A 17,147-nucleotide genomic window follows, 5' to 3' on the forward strand; every position below is an offset into this window, starting at 1 on the left:
ACATGAGTATTATAAAATAACTAATAACAAACACGCGCATCGCACAGGACATCCATTAGTTGAAAATAAGAATGGGAGAAAGAGGTGAATTGATCGGTTGATTGACTCCTCACAAGTATTTTTACAATATGAAATGAAAGAACATGACATACACACAAACCAGGTCAAAAATACATAAGTTGATTTGCATTGAGTAGCATCTTGCCTGTTGATTTCCTTATATTGCTTTATGCTTGCGCCTATTATCTCATACTGTATTACTATTTAGCATCACAACTTAAGCAGAAATCTAATGAAGAAAGTAATAGTGTTGGAGAAAAAAAGCTAATGAAACTGTCCCTAATCAATTTGATAAGAACTTGTCGAGTTGATTTGCATGGAGTTGCAACTTGCCTCTTGATTTCCTTATATTGCTTTATGCCTGGATATGAAAAATGCATCTATGATGTGATGGAGCAGGATAATTGTAAAGAAATTAAGAATTCTAGTGAATCCACGCCAGTAGGAAGTTACATCCTGGAAAGAAAAATTGTGTCTTTGTTCTAGTTGGAAATAAGTTGACAAGGTCTAAAGTATGTTGTCTGTGCCTCGCCTGATACAATCTCTCTATCTATGAGGTGTTGGTTGGGAGGATCTAATAGGGACCATTTTCCTTGGAAGAGTATCTGATACAGTAAATGTCCCCAGCTCAGCTGTTTTTACACATAGTAATATTAGGATTAATGCATTGGTGTTGTATATGTAAACGTAGCGGTGTTGATCAGTCTTTGCTCTATTGCAAGGGAGTTGTGGTTCTACGTTTGTATTGCATTGGGGTTCAATCAATGATGCCTAAGAAGATTTTGTAATTCAATTGAAAGAGGTTGCTTGGATGTCAAGCCAAATTTTTAAGCTAAAATATGGGATAAAATGTCCTGCGTTAGTTAAATATTAGTTTATGGAGTAAAAATTAGGATGTATTTGTAGATGTTTCTTAAGGCTCCGTTTGAGAGTTCATAAGAGAAGGGAATAGAATAGAATGGAATGATCATAAGGGAATGGAAAGGAATGGAATATATTTAAGTAAGGGAAATGAATGGAATTAAGTAACCTTGATTGGATGTTTTGAAATAAAGGAATGGAAATGAATGAAAATGAATGGAATGTAAGTAATCTTGTTTGAGAGTAACATGGAGGGAATGGAATAGAATCATTTTATGACAATATTACTATTAAACCCCTATTTTAAAATAAAGGGATGAATATATAGGGGTATTTTGAGAATTTTAGTAAAAAATTCATTAAATTTAATTTCATTCCCTCCCATTCCTCCCCATTTCGGGGGAATGAAAAATTGAGGTTTTAAGGGAATAGAGAGGAATGAGTGTTCCTTCCTCCTCATTCTATTCCCTCCCACTTAAACTCCCAAACAAGAGAATGAACTGTTCATTCCCTCCATTAAAACTCTTAAACAAAGAAATGGAACAATATTCTAAAATTATTTTTTTCATTCCTTTCCATTCCATTCTCTCCTCCCAAACGAGGCCTAAGTGTCAAAAACCACTGATGCTCCTGGTTAGGGCTGAGCTTTTGTCGGGTCAGGTTAGTTTCTCAACCACCTGCAACCCATTAATGACTATGCTTAAGAACCATGTTGGAATCTAGGATTTAAAAAAAATAAAAAGATCATTAGTTATTAATCATTTGGTATCCTGATTTTATTTTCCAGGGCTAGAACCGCTATCATGCATTGATCTTTTCATTACTACATCAAAGTTATAGGCTACAAGTTATGTTTGCTTGCAAATTTCCTCACTCTAAAACCAATCCACAGTTTTTGCATGAATAGCTCTTATGAAAGGGCACCAGGGGAAAAAACAGGTTTAGGCCTAGATATCAATTACAATTTATAATTAAATTTTATTTCAAATCTAACTAAAATATTTCACAAGATCGTAACAATTATTTAGGCATCTCAAGTGAGCCAAGAATAATTACTTTGCCATATAATTGGAAGCCCTTCCTATTCTACCACTAGATCTACTACACATTTTTCTTCCATCAGGTATATCCCAATTGTTCTCCACAATTACCCTTTTGCAAAGTCTCAACCATTACATTACAACTATGTTACAAAGAAATCTTCTATAATTTCAATGTTCTGTCATCAACAAGAAGTATGGATATCAAAATCCATTTGACATCATTGGTATGATTTTTTTCAGCTTGCCAACTATCATGAGATGCATATCTTCATAACATTCACATGTGCAGACGACAGAATTCAGATTGGGGAAAAGCACAATAGTAATTGTGCCTAAATCTTTGGTTCTATACACATCCTTGATCAGTCATAGCTTGAGCAATAGTCAAAAAGGCAGAGATGACTGCTCCATGTACCAGAGTTCTGTTGGACAAGTGAAAGAAGAGAATAAGAAAATGGATCTAACCATATTTCTTTTTGGGCAATTACACAATACAATGATCACTAGTCAGCCATTATTGTTGAAACCTTGCAAACATTTGAGCTGATTAACAGAAGAAGTGCTATGCGCTACATAGATTAGGTTGGTCTAAAACATCATACTATGGTGAATGAATCAAATTTAAGAAATTGGGCATAGAAAAAGAAAAAGAAAATACTTACTCAGGACTCTCCTTTTGATAACCAAAATCAGTAGCTGCTTTGAGGGCTCTCTGGTAAGTCTGCTTTATTGCTTCCTGCCAGTAGAATGCAAAAAGGAGATCAGAATTCTTCTTCTTCTTTTGTTCGTTGGGGGTTGAGGAGGGGGGGGGGGGAAGAAAATGGCTACATCAGCTCAAGTTAAACAAAAGGTGACAATCTTCACAAATAGAGCTAACAAAAAGTTTTTACTAAATTGAAAAGAACAAAGCAACTAATTTTATCCCCGTGGAACTAAATGAATAACATACCTCTCTCTCTCTTTCTCCCCCACTCACCCCTGGTCCCACCACCCCACCCCAGGGAAAAAGAAACAGATTAACTCTCAAGAGTAACTAGTATAGAATCAGCAATGATACTCAAGAAAATCTTGTGCTGCTTTTAATGGCTGCAATAACGTGGACATTTTTTAAAACAATCTCCACTGACATAGTTGATTACCAAAGGGTACTTGATCCCATTCAGTTACATTTTCTTAATAACAATCTGTTTCGTTTACATGCATCTGTTGGTGCATGCAAAGATGAGCTGACAACCTTACATTCATTTTACAGAACAAGTCATAACAAGGGGTCTTAAGGCTTAGATATTTTACTCTGTACAACTTGAATGACCTTTAATATAACTTTCTTCAACAAGATATAAATTAATACTTCCTTAAACACGGTCATATACTTCACATTAACTAGAAATATAGGTTCATAACGAAATTCTGACCAAAAAAGGAAATTCACAATGACAGACTAAAAGCGACAATCCAGGAAATGTGACAAAGCGAATCTACTGAACCCAAGTTGGCATTCAATGGTTGGCCCACCTACAGCCGAATAGAAGGCTGCCAGCCTGAAACAATGTGGTTCAACAGAGCCACTTCAAGGAGCTGATTTAGAGAATACTTTCAAGCTAAAAGTCTAAATGAGCTGCAACATCAACAAACAGGACCTGATATTGATTGACTTTTTGTTGGACGGTTCTGGCGAAATGTATTCTGTAACCAATGTAAATAATTGTCACATGAACAAGTTAACTAAATAGAGTTTTTAGTTTGGCCAAATTGCTCCAACCCATGAGAAATGGGCATTGCTGTTTAATAGTTATGAACTCTTGCATCTATTCCAAACTATGAAATAAATCATACCACCAAGGATAAAAATATGTAGCGCCTCACCTGCAATTTTGACTCAAAGTCCTCTGGTGACCAATGGATCAGATTACACTCATGATTTAATTCGAGTTCTCCAGCAACAACCTGAAACCAAGTACATTAAAAAAATTAGCAGATAAAAAACTGAATATAATAAATGAAAACAAGACCCCATTGACATGGAATTGCAACTGAATAATCAGCTCAATCATCCATTATCAACTTGCAAACATTCAATGCAACTAAGTTTAAAGGAGAATTACTCTAAAAGCAAAATTAAATCAAAATGGTCAAAGGATGCACATATATTACTGCTTTAGCCCTAATATTATCTTAATCATATACCCAATCATGCACATCTCCAGCAGTTTGAGGTTGAATTGAGCTTAGATTCGTATAAGGTACACCAAATATTTCAAAAAACTTATTTTTCTATTTTGAGCATCAACCTAATGATTTTCAAAGAAAAAAATTGACGAGCTGAATCATAGAAAGTTCTACAATTGAGCACTCAAATCATTTGGTTACACATCAGTTCAAAAGATAGACAGTATCAAAAATTAATTTCAATGATCCTGTTTGATACCATGAATCCAATAGGACCAATACTACCAACAGATGATCAAACTCAAAAGGAATATCTTTGGCCATACAACTCTTACTAAGCAAACCAAAGTCTTATAGTTGAATACTGACAAATTACCAATTCTCTCAAAAACTGAAGTTATTAGAAAGTAGTGAGTTAAATCATTTAACCATAATTTTAACACTCCTTACGTGTTGGCCCAGACTCCCCTTTCATAAATGGGGCCCTACACAAGGGACTTTAACTTTTTAAATGGGAAGTAGAGTGGAGACAATGTTCAAACTCATGACCACCTATTCTAATGCATTGTCACAATCTTAGAATCACGAGAGCAACATGGTTGCCATTAATCTCCTGCACCTCCTAGAGGAATTGGCCGTCCTTAAAAGAGTTATCCAGCACCACTCCAGTATTCTACTGAGTCTCAATCTAAATACAACTACTCATCCCACCTTGTGCAACCATATTTCAAGATTGACACAAATAGTTGCTGCTTATGTCCTAGAAAATCGACTCATTTATTGTCCAGAAAGTACTCTCATAAGGAACTCAGTAATCTATTTTCTTGAAATTCCATTCCTACTGCATCTCAAGTTCTCTACTATATAAAGTGGAATTCCCAGTGCCATGTCCAAATAAAAGGTAGGAAAAAGAAAGAAAATATGCACTAACGTTAAATACAAAAAGGAAAGAGAAGAATAAAACAGCTCCAAGTTAAAAATACATTTACATATTTAAAAGCATCAACTTTGGAAGGCACTACGTTGATATGACAAGAAACTCAACTGACAAGTCAGTTACTCTTCCATATCATCAAATGCCTGCACAACAGTGAGCAATTTTAAATTCCCCCGAAACTTCCCCAACATAAATCCACTTTCATAGACACTGAAGTTTCAGCCTTTGCATCCCCTTATTTTAAACTATGAATCCCTGAACTCCATACAAACAACTTTGCCTTTTTTATTTAGTTAAAAATTCAATGAACTGAAAGCATGATAATCAAAGCACATTTCTAAGTATGCAAACAGATTTCATCATAGCATTGTTCCAGCACATGCTAAAAAGGCCTATCTACTATGCATAGATTGGAAAAAGTGAGCATCGCACCCCCCCAGCACCAGCAGCCATTGCAGGAGCAATAAGGATATTAGCTTTTCTCAAAACATCAACAGCCTCAGGAGTACAGGGCATGTTTGAACCTAGGATACAAAAAAAATTATCACATAGTTATTATCAGTAATTCTTATAATGTTAAAATTAGAAGAAATCAAAAGGCCATAATGCATCTTATTACTACCTTCTACTAGTACCCGACAACCTGAATTGACCAGATTAATAGCATCAGTTTGATCAATTTCATTTTGGCAAGCACAAGGAAATGCAACATCACACCTTTCGTTCCAAGGTTTTGATTCATCATAATACTTAGATCGAGCGTAAGTCTTTGAATAGTCTCTGCAGATGTCAAGTGTCAACACGGGTAGCATAAAGTTATTAAAGATAGCAATTTGGTAGAAACAACAACCAAGTCTTGGTCCCCAAAATTTTGAGGTCAGCTATTGTTCCTCTTCTTCTTTTTTTTTCTTTTTTTTTTTTCTTTAATAAGCAAGATTTTTATTGATTTTGAGAATGGAAAGAATGTACCCAAGTATACAGCGTGTAAAAATTGATTGCAACAAAATAATCATGTAAAATTACGGCAGCCTAGAACTTTTAAAATATTAGGAAAAAAAATGGCCAGTGAATGCAGTCATCCAGCCATAGAAAGATCGTACAAAAATCATCTTAAGTTCTGTTGTAGTTCGTTCAACTCCTTCAAATATTTGCATTCTCTCCAGAGAGTCCACAACACATAAAGGGATAGCATTCCAAATATATCCATTTTGATGTCTGCTAAATGCCCCTTCCAACATGCCAACAATTCAATCACCTTTTGAGGCATAACCCACTGTACTAAAAAGAGACAAAACGCAAGAGACCAACAATCTCTAGCAAAAACAGTGTAAAAGTAGGTGATCAACTGATTCCCCATCCATCTTACACATGCAGCACCAATCCACTACTACTATATTCCTACATCTTAAATTTATCCACCCAAGAAGTTTCCCCAAAGCAGCAACCTATGTGAAAAAAAGGTGCTTTAACCCTCCAAATACTCTTGCAAGGAAAGATATGGGCACTCCCATATGTAACACTATAAAAAGACTTCAACTCAAAATTTTAATTTTTGTTGGAGTCTGGGAGATCTGATTTTCTTCTTCCCTTCATATCTTCATAGAATCGATAAGATTTAAAAAATCTCTTAGCAAGCCCATCTCCCAATCCTGGACCTCTAATAAATTTAATATCCTAATGAATCCTTCAGTCATTCCAATGTATATAATCTGCTACGGCTGAACTGAAGCCTCCTTAAATTGTGCAAGTCTGTACAACTCTGTAAATTCCTCCTTAAGAACCCCTTCCCTGTACCACCAATCATGCCAAAAGCAAATATTAACACCACCACCAAACTCGTACCTAATGAATCTAGAAAAACTCCCACAACCACTTCTGATGCACTTCCAAAGACATACTCCATGGGGCCATGTCTGTCCCTTGAACACCATCCACTCCATTCACTACCATATTTCTCATCCACTTTTCTCCTCTAGAGCACACCTTTCTCCTTGGCAAAATTCCAGAGCCACTTGCCCAACAAAGCTTTATTGAAAGAGAGCAAGCTTCTTACACCCAAACCTCCAAATTGAATGGGTTTACAAACTGCCTACTAATTTACAAGACAAAACTTATGATCATCTTCTAGCTGACCCCATAAAAAGTCTCTTTGAAGTTTCTTAATACACATAGCAATGTTAACAAGAATAGGAAAAAGAGACAAAGTCAAACTAAAAAACATAAAACATACTTTTTACCAGAGTAAACCTACCACCCTTGAAAAGATAAATCATTATACAACCCGTTGAATGTCATTCCACCTTCTCAAGAATTGTATCCCAGATTACTTTGTATTTTAATCTAGCAGCCAACTGAAGTCCCAAGTATTTCATAGGCAGACTACATACCTTGCATCCTAGGATCTGAGCCAATTCTTCCACCTCTGGAACAGTAACAACCGGAACCAATTCAGGTTTCCCCAGATTGATTTCTGACCCAGAAAAAACTTCAAACATAGCAGTACACATTTTATATTCTGAAGTTTTTACGGATCATATCCACAAAAAATCAACGTATCATCCACAAACAAGAGATGGGAAAACATCAAATGATTATGAGGGTGTTTCCTTCCATAAAACCAACAAGATACTGACCCTATACTGCTCTGCCCATCTGTTAAGCTCTTCCATTACTATCACAAATAGTAACTGTGATAAAGGGTCACCTTGGCATAAACCCCTATAGCTATTGATAAGAGTGCTAGGACTGCCATTAATAAGAATCAAGAATTGCACTACAGAAATAAAACAATGAATCCCAGCCATCCATTTTTACCAAAAACCACAACATTCCAATAAATAGATCAAGAAAGCCCAATTAAAAAGATAATAGGCCTTCTCCAATCCAAATTATAAAGGACTCCAGGGATACCCAATTTTAATCGACGATTGAGACATTCATTTGCAATGAGGACTAGGTCAAGTATCTGCCTCTCCTCAACAAAATCATTTTGAGAATGAGAAAGGAGCTTCCCTAGGACTAACTTCAACCTATTAGTCAGCACCGCCAAAATTTTATAAACACCGCCGATGAGACTAATAGGCCTATAGTCCTTTACACCATGCCTCTTGTCTTTCTTTTGCATAAGAGCAATAAAAGTAGCATTTAAACTTCTTTCAAACATGCCATCGTCATGAAATGAGTGAAACACAAGAATAAAATCCTTTTTAACAACTTCCCAACAATGCTGAGAAAAGGCAATTGCAAACCCATATGGACCTTGGGCTTTATCACCATTCATATTTTTTACTGTATCGAAAACTGCATCTTTGAATGTTTGCTCTAGCCTAAGCTTCACATCGATATCAAAAGTGTTAAACTGTAAGCCACCTAACAGAGGACACCACTATTCAGGTTCCAAGTACAAGTTCTTGAAAAACAAAACAATGCCCTCCAAGATCTCTGCTCTTGGTTTTCCCAAATATCTTCCTCACTAGAGAGACTTCCAATTAAATTATTTCTATGGGAGTTTGCCAAGGGATGAAAGAACTTTGTGTTTCAGCTTCCCTCCAAACCATAAAGCCCTAGACTTTGTTGCCAGTAGATTTCCTCCATTAGCAAAGTATTCTCCAATTCAGCTTTGGCAATATTTCATATTGAGCTGTCCACTGTTGAATAAGTCCCACTCTCTTCAAGTCCATGTTATGAATCTCAGTTATCAAAATCCTTCTTCCTAAGTGTCACACCACCCAAACTCCTCCTTATTCTAATTCTTTAGGTCGTCCTTTAAGGCTCTTAATTTTATAGTCAGGATAAAGCTAGGGGCCAGTTATGGACCCTCAACAGACTAGCCGGGGTCAGCCATATGTAAAAAGATAGCAATTTGGTGAACAGAAATAAAAAGACAGTTATAAACACACACCTCAAACTTCTCTGTTGAGCTTTGATATCTCTCAAAAATGCTATTTTCATGTAGTCGAATCCATCCTCATCCACCAAATACCCCTTTGAATCTGTACATTATCAGAAAAGTTATGATTTATAAAACTGCTTGTCAGTAATTAATGATCATTGTAAAAGCTTAATGCCTTGGCCACAGTCCTAATTTCTGAAACAGATAGAAATATAGAAATGACATAAAATTGAAGAAAATGTATATCAGGTTCTTCAAATTTTATACTGATTGAAGACACATCACAAAGAAGATCTACAAAACTTTATAGGCCACCATACTCTCACTTCTAATTCTAGTCACACACAATGAGCCAGACACCAATTATTTGTTTCAGTCTTTCCACAGATGCAAATGGCAAAACATATTCCTCATACCATCTACACCTACCACCATTCAAGCGAAAGGTTTTGTGTATAGTTCAGAACACATGTCATGTATTCAATGTTTCAAACTACCACCTTTTTTCTTAATAAAATTATTTTTATCAAAAACAAAAAGTAAAAGTGAAAGGTTAAGAACACAAGGCATGAAGAGATAATATTTATAAATGCAATACAAAGTTCAATATGATTGTACTGCATCACTAATTTGTACCAAACCACTAACATAAAACTGACATGCATTTTTTATTACCAGGACTAACATGACAAACCAACATGCAGATAATAAAATAAATATCACAAACATGTGTAAGAAGAAATAACTATTACTCAAGTTACTCGTCCAAGCATAAAATTAGAATACCTTTAATTACCTTATTACGACTAACCATCCAACAACGAGTGCAAGGTTAGTCATATAACCTTCTACAGAGTACAGAGATATTTATATCCATGTCTTCTACAGAGTACAGAAGCAGGAAAAATCACTGCTACATGTAAAATGTATTTTCTTTACTAGAGATGTTTATTGGTGCAGATCAAATATTTCAAGCCATTCCTTTTTTTGACTCAACGGGGGAGGGAGGGGGGAAGATAATTGGAGACACCCTAGTAAGTGTAAATGCCATAATGTAATTCAGTTGGTAAAAAAATATAGAGAAAAAATGCAAAACAAAAAGTTACCAGATACTGTGATGGGAAGAGCACCATATGCAATAAGCTTCTCTAAAACATGCATTGCAATCTTTCCAGAACCACTTACAACACATCTGGAGAAAATTCATAGACAAGTATTTTCAAATTAACAAACTTGCATAACAACCTTGAAACAGTAACTAAGCTAACAGCAGATGAAGAAGCTTCTTTTCAGTAAATCACAGTTCTTAAATTGAAAACAAATAAATAAAAACTTTAGAGGGAGAGAGGGCACATAACATTCCATATTCGCATAAACATCAAAAACTCAAGATCTATATCTCAAAAACAAGGCTAAACCTCCCTTTGGCTTAAAAATGTGGAACCCTACAGTCAATGTTATAAAATATTCCCAAACCATGCTATCAACTTCTATAACCATGTGACCATCTCTAAAAAGCTCACAAAGTTTAGTAAAAGACCTTAATCCTTTGAGATCTTTATTCATATCTGCAAGCATGAGCTGGGCAAAGAAAACCTGCAGGAGCAAGAGAACTTTGTTAACTAATAAAAATTTAGAAAACAAGACATGGATGGGGAACTCATTTCACCCACTAGAGAGTGGGAGAAATTTCACATAGATGGAGGTGCATAGTCAGGCAAACATGCACACATAGTCACATTTACCCACCACCATCCACCCAAACACAGAGCATCAGAGAGTTGTAATATACAGTACCAGCCCATAACCAGTAGCTTCAGTTCGAAGGCTAGAGCCAGACCAAAATATCCTTGGCCCTGTAAAACTTCCCTGCATAAGTAAGGCATACATATGAAAACGTAAACACAACTAATTTTCTTTCCATGATGAAAAACACATAAACAGTAACCCAAACTTTCAATGGCTATGATAAATTAGACATGTGACATAATCAAATTTACAAACCTAAATACATGCATTCACACACATGTACAAATGTATGCATGTGCTGATATGTATTTATATTAAGAAGAAAATACTTGCCATGAAACAGTGGTCATATACAAGGAATGCTCATAATAGACATTCAGTTAGATGATGCACATTGTTTCAAGAGACAAGGAATACAACAAGAAAGAAGAAGATACAGTAGACTCTACAAAATAGCTTGTTACAGGTGTTTTTAAGTACCTGAAAATGACCAGCTAGACGTCTATATTGTCCAAACAGATACCCCATTTCCCGGGTGCCAACACCCATTTCCTCTGATGGAAGGTCCTGAATGTATAGAACTTAAATCAGACATGTATACTAAAGCTTTGATAAATCATACAAAGATGCAGATAAAGCAATGGAATCTCGTTTCTAGTTACCTTGTCAGGACCCAAATAACGATATATCTCATTCATGAAACTCTGACAAAAACGCATGATCTGCCAGCTTGCAAGAAAAATTTGGACATTCTGAGAAAGGTCAGAAGTTTCACAGTAGCATACCATCAATTAATAGAAAGAAGCTTTTACCTCATTATCACTTTTTCCTTTAGGGTCAAAATCACTTCCACCTGCTGCACCTCCTAATTTGTATGGAGACAAGGCATTCTTTAAAGTCTGTGGACAAGGAGAAACTAAGACATTATAAAGCAGTCACAAGACCTAAGTTGCTACCAATATAAAAGCCTCATTCCTTGTTCAAGATAGGATGTTTCATAAGACTAAACTGTGTGAAATAAAACAACATTTTACCCTATATTATAAGAATGATATTTTTTAGGGTTATCAAAACTAAGAATTATGGTAGATGAATAAATTTTAAGAAAATAATACAATCTCTTCTGTCTTTTTTTTTTTCAAAAATTTAGTATAGAATTTTAATAAGAACATTTTTTTTTATCCTTCGATAGTTTAGAGTGGGGGGATTTGAACCCTGGATGTCTCCATTGAAAACACTAGCAAGTGCCAACCAGCTGAGCTACAAGGATCTTGGCAAATTTTAATAGGAACATTAATTTAAATTTCTAGGATATTTGGTAATAGAGTTTCACGTCAATAAGAATTAGTTAAATCATTTTTATGTACTTATAGTGCACTAAGGACTCTTCTGTTATTTGAGATAAAGCATCTTAAGAGTGCAAAATAATTGGGCAAAAGGACCATCCATGTGGAATGAAGAGAAAAACAAAGGATGGAGAAACTTGAAGAAATTTTGACAAAACTTTTGCACAGTGAATTACAGGAGAAGTCAAATAAAACAACGCCAGAATACTCCATTACCTGTTCAAAACCAAGGAACTTGGCAATACTTAAGTTCATCAATGGATGAAAACGGATACCACCCCTGCATGGACCCAATGCTTGGCTAAATTGAACCCGAAAACCTCGGTTGACATTCGTCTCACCTCTATCATCAACCCATGGAACTCGGAAAATAATCATACGCTCAGGTTCTAACAACCGCTCCATAATGTTGACATAACTGAAACACATTAGAACCACCTTATAAGATTGTTATGAACTTGACTGCAGACTTTTGCTTTGGATGGTGAAGCATAACAGTAAATAAACTTCGTTTTAAAGCAACATACTGAGAATTCTTTGCAATCACTCTTTCTAAAGCATGCACCACCTCTTGCACTGATTGTATGAATTCAACCTCGTGTGGATCCCTTTTCAGTGCAGCTTCAACTATTGATCCAGCAGTTTTTGACATAAGAGCTAAATTTCAAAGAATTTCCAAAACAGGGCAAAGGGAAAAGTTATAACCATGCCATGCCATAACATAATGTGGAAGGTACAATGTATTTCCGCAAACATCAAATTTGCACAGTTTGAATAAAATATTGCAATCTATGTTTCAGCTGCAGAGAAACAGAATGGATCAATTAAAAAGATCCAATACATTCATTTAATTGGGCCAACCCAATCATTAGAGAGCACTTTTAAGATGCTCATCTTAAGAGTTTCAAGGAGAAACAGAAATCAGAGTCAATTATGCATGTAGTGGAAGGAGTTGGTATGTAGCAACTGAAAAGACAAACTCAGTGTTTAGAAAATACTCTTTTAATTTTTTTTAGTAATTCGATAGTTACAACAATGGGGGAGGGATGATTTGAACCCTAGTTCTCCTAATAAAGGTGAGCAGGCTATGCCACTGAGCTACAAGGCTCTTGGCATTCAGCAATTACAGCTTCCTGAAGAAGATAACTGAAGTATCAAGTATTAGAGAAATACATGTCCTTGTGACTGGGATCAGGATCCTGTCCATTTGGCTTGAAATGGAGGGAGTGCATTTCATGGTTTAAAATTAGTTTTCATCATCCAATTATGTACATGGTACTGCATCATTTAAAATTTCATTCCATCAATTAAGGGATGATAACTAATTTTAAATACTGTAGCACCATATTTACCTTCACATTTGATAACTACCAAATCCTTAAAATAAAACGGACTCTCCCTACTTATCAAAATAAAAGATGGACCCTCACCAATCCTTTTCCCTCTGAGTGTGTGTGTGTGTGTGAGAGAGAGAGAGAGAGAGAGAGTTGTCTTGCAGTTAGATCCTCTCATAACAGTGGCCATTCTGCAGTATTGAGATCTAACAACTCCAAAGCTATATTATTGTATGTATCCTTATTCAACAAAACTAAGAAGACCTGAACTCAAGGTGAAAATAATGCCCAGCAACAATCCCACAACAAAAACAAAGACTGGCCTGTGTTGAACACTTAATGGTCTCAATGCAATTCCAAAAGAAATCAGCAAAGTGAGATGACTAACCTTTAACATAGATTGGCTTGTCAACAATAATCTTATCCTTAGAGGCCATCTGGAGACGAAGAGCCTCTTTGTGAAGCAAGCTATTGTTGTGTTCTTCCAATGCACTCATCTGCATATTCCGACTGCCTTCATTCCCATACGGATTTCTTCTATGCTTCCTACCATACTCTCTACATACAGAGCAAAAAATTCTCGCTGTCCCTTCCTTCACATCAACATAAGCCCATTTGTAAGTATCAGCCCATTCCTCTCTCCATCTCTTCACAACCTTCTTCTTTCTTTTCACTGCTTGCGACTTTGACATATCTTGATCATCACTGGGAAGCTGAGAAACCATTACCATCTTGGTCTCATCATGCTCTTCTGCAGAAGGTTCTCTAGGAGGGCCACCCATGAGTGGGGTGTTAGCAAATGAAGGATCATCATCACTGGGGCCAATTTCTAAATCTATCTCTTCCCCTAGCTCCCTAACCACCAGGTGATGCCTCTGCTGAATCAGGTTCATGTCATCCATTGTGGAATTCATCCCTACTCCACTTACCGGAAGCAACATTCAGCATGACAATTTCATCCACGCCTAAAAATCCTCCTGTCTGATAACCAAAAAACACCACATCACTCTGGATAAAACTGTTCCAATAAACTGACTAATGTACAAATCTGAGAAGAAGATGGAAAAGAAAAAGAAAATGAAGTTTTGAATATGAAATTTTCAGTAACTGGAGGATCAATACTGAACCATGCCTAATAACATCAGTAGTCTTTAGTTGGATGAGTTTTACATTTTTCCAAAACCAATATAAGCACACAATATTTAAGTGCAATACAAGATACAAAGTCAACTGGCCGCTGTATGTAAACTCAATGTACATGCTTTCACATGAAACAGCAAGAACCTTGAAACTTCTCGGTTATTTGTAGTTCCACTACTCAGATTTCCAAACAATTTTTTAGTTCAAACTAACATACAAGCCCCTTGATTTCAAAAATTAGCTAAGAAAAGAACCTTATAAATCCTAAATTCTTCTTCTTTATAAGTAAACTATATAAATAGTATAATTATTTGGCAAGAAAAACACTCACAAGTGAGCCTAGCACGACAATTAGACATGTTTCAGGCAAATTCTTTAAAACCAAACCAAAAGTAAACACAATTATAATCTCATTCATAATTGATAAATAAACAAAATTCATTCAAGAAAGCACAAAAGGGTGGGCGTAACCGTAGCACACAGGAAGTCTACAAGACAAGAGCCAACAAGGAACAAGACAAAGAAGAAAATGAAAATGAAGTAACAGCTAAAATTCCATATCCAATTTTCTCAGTATTTCCAAACTAGTCTCCTTAGAAAAAAGTACTCCATAACTCAAATTAAATTAAGACCCTTTTTTACAATTCACCAGTCAGTTACACCCAAAACACACAAAAACTCCAAAAATCATTCAAAACCCATGAAACTCTAGGACACAGAGACCCACAACTGAACCATGAAACAATTGCTGATTTTCAAAGATACCCACAACTTGTTTGCCAAAATTAAGGAACACCCAGAAGCTAAAATGAAGAGATATCATCAAAAGTACCTCAATTTAACACAACCAGAAAAAGATGTGAACTTTGACACTCCCCAAAGTTGAAGTGTCAGACTTTGAGTTCAGTTTCTTCTTCTATAAAAAATAAGAATAAAAAACTTCGTTTGTTTCACACAGTGTCTGGTAAACGCCTTGGACTTACAAGTTGAAGAAAAGAGTGAGATCGTGCTCTTTTCTGATCAGATTTCGCTCCTCCTATATTCACTGCTTAAACACACAGATTTTAGCAGTGGAAGATAAAAATAGAGAAAAACTTTTTATGTTAAAATTTTTTAATATAACCGCAATATTTTTTTTTTTCCTTTTTTTTTGGGTTGCAAAATTTGGGCTGAGAGAACTATCTGTGTGGTGCGGTGTGGTGTGGGCAAAAGTGGCATTTTCTTATTGAGGAATTTTCTTGGCCTTTTTTTGGCGCGTGTGCTGCACTTCCCTACGATATGATGGTGAGGTCTGCATGGCATTTCTGTCCCATTTGTGATTTTTTTTTTGTTGGTCTATTTTAAATGAAACTAAAATATATGAGTGGACTTTTTATTTTTAATAAGAGTTAATTGAAATGTACACCCTTTTAAGTTTGGGATAATGTTGGTTTTACCCATTAAAGTTTTAAATTTTGGAATTGCATCTATAACATTACATAGGGTTTAAATGGGAAAAATCCCCTGATTCCTTTTGAACTTTCAAGTTTCAACTAATAACACTTACACTCCTAAACATTTGGTTTAGCTAATTTAATACTTGAACTTCACACATGTCAAATTGATACTCTTGTTAGTCTGTTTTTAGATAAGTAAGAGTACTTACATCAGTGGATACATAATATAAAATAAAATTTTAAAAAAAAAAGTGTCAAGTTTACACATTTTTACTCAAAAACTACTCATATCAATGGGAGTATAATATAAAAATGTGTTAAATTTACATATTTTACTCAAAAAAATACTTATATTAGTCCTTTTATAACACTGCATATTTATATTATTGCTATAGTAATCATGTAAATATACACAACTACTATAGTTTTCTTTTTTATTATTTTACTCTCTCTCTCTCTCTCTCTCTCTCTCTCTCTCTCTCTCTCTCTCTCTCTCTCTCTCTCTCAATAAAAGAAGAAGAATGACCACCCAAAATCAACATCCCCACCTCGCAACTGAGCACACCCAACCACCACCACAACCCATTTACAATATCATCATAATCTAAACACAAAATCAAACCAAAATCAACTCAAACCCATCATAAGACTCATCCTAAACCCAACTTAAAATCAACCCAAAACAAAACTTAACTAAAAACCCAATTGAAAACCCAAATCAACCACCTTGTAAAAATTGTTAGAGTCGCAATTGCTGAATATGGCTCGCCTTTGTTTCTGTGGATTTAGAATGAAAGATAGATCATGGGTGCGATCAAGCAAGAAAGATATAGAGAAGGTCTGAGTGGTCAAAGAGAGAAAAAGCGATGATGAGCGAAGATGAGGGAAAATGCTTGTCCATGAAGGCTTGGGTAGAGAGTGAGAGAGAGAGAGAGAATGTGCATGTGCGCGTGATGTGGAATAGGTTGAAATAATAAAAATGATTATTTAAAGAAAATAGAGTATATAATAGATAATTTGATATGTGTTTTTGAAAAGTGTTTGTGGAAAATAGAAAAAAATAAGTTCTTACGCTAAAATAAACAAACTAATGCATATGCTTTAACGCACACTCGCGTGGCATGCACAAAGACAAAGAAAATTACCAAAGAATTGAGAGAGAGAGAGAGAGAGAGATCAA

The 17,147-nt window shown here is 35.5% G+C and overlaps 1 protein-coding gene across 6 annotated transcripts; it reads right to left on the reverse strand.

Annotated features, from left to right (window-relative positions):
* Positions 1 to 1,875: 1,875 nt before the first annotated feature.
* On the reverse strand, positions 1,876 to 15,720 carry LOC142636142 (uncharacterized). Of its 6 annotated transcripts, none has more exons than XM_075810236.1 (16): positions 15,515 to 15,720; positions 13,780 to 14,372; positions 12,585 to 12,714; positions 12,274 to 12,475; positions 11,524 to 11,610; positions 11,374 to 11,463; positions 11,192 to 11,278; positions 10,760 to 10,831; positions 10,503 to 10,558; positions 10,069 to 10,154; positions 8,972 to 9,062; positions 5,693 to 5,850; positions 5,503 to 5,594; positions 3,831 to 3,911; positions 2,627 to 2,700; positions 1,876 to 2,386 (listed from the first exon to the last, which is right to left on the reverse strand). In XM_075810236.1, exons 2-16 carry the CDS (start codon positions 14,330 to 14,332, stop codon positions 2,311 to 2,313), a joined length of 1,935 nt encoding a protein of 644 aa, XP_075666351.1. In that variant the 5' UTR covers positions 14,333 to 14,372; positions 15,515 to 15,720; the 3' UTR covers positions 1,876 to 2,310. The 6 variants fall into 6 exon arrangements, with proteins under 6 accessions (XP_075666351.1, XP_075666353.1, XP_075666352.1 ...); XM_075810238.1 differs by having other exon boundaries at positions 12,585 to 12,684; positions 15,364 to 15,720; XM_075810237.1 differs by having other exon boundaries at positions 11,374 to 11,433; positions 15,364 to 15,720.
* Between the last annotated feature and the right edge of the window lie 1,427 nt (positions 15,721 to 17,147).

The sequence above is a fragment of the Castanea sativa genome, chromosome 5 (assembly GCF_040712315.1).
Source record: "Castanea sativa cultivar Marrone di Chiusa Pesio chromosome 5, ASM4071231v1".
NCBI lineage: Eukaryota > Viridiplantae > Streptophyta > Magnoliopsida > Fagales > Fagaceae > Castanea > Castanea sativa.

Coding starts and splice junctions, on each gene's coding strand:
- LOC142636142 (XM_075810236.1), bottom strand. CDS start 14,332: ATGTTGCTTCCGGTAAGTGGAGTAGGGATGAATTCCACAATGGATGAC. Junction 10,155..10,502: donor AAAGATCTCAAAGGATTAAG/GTCTTTTACTAA, acceptor AATTTTCTCCAG/ATGTGTTGTAAGTGGTTCTG. Junction 5,595..5,692: donor TTGTCGGGTACTAGTAGAAG/GTAGTAATAAGA, acceptor TTTGTATCCTAG/GTTCAAACATGCCCTGTACT.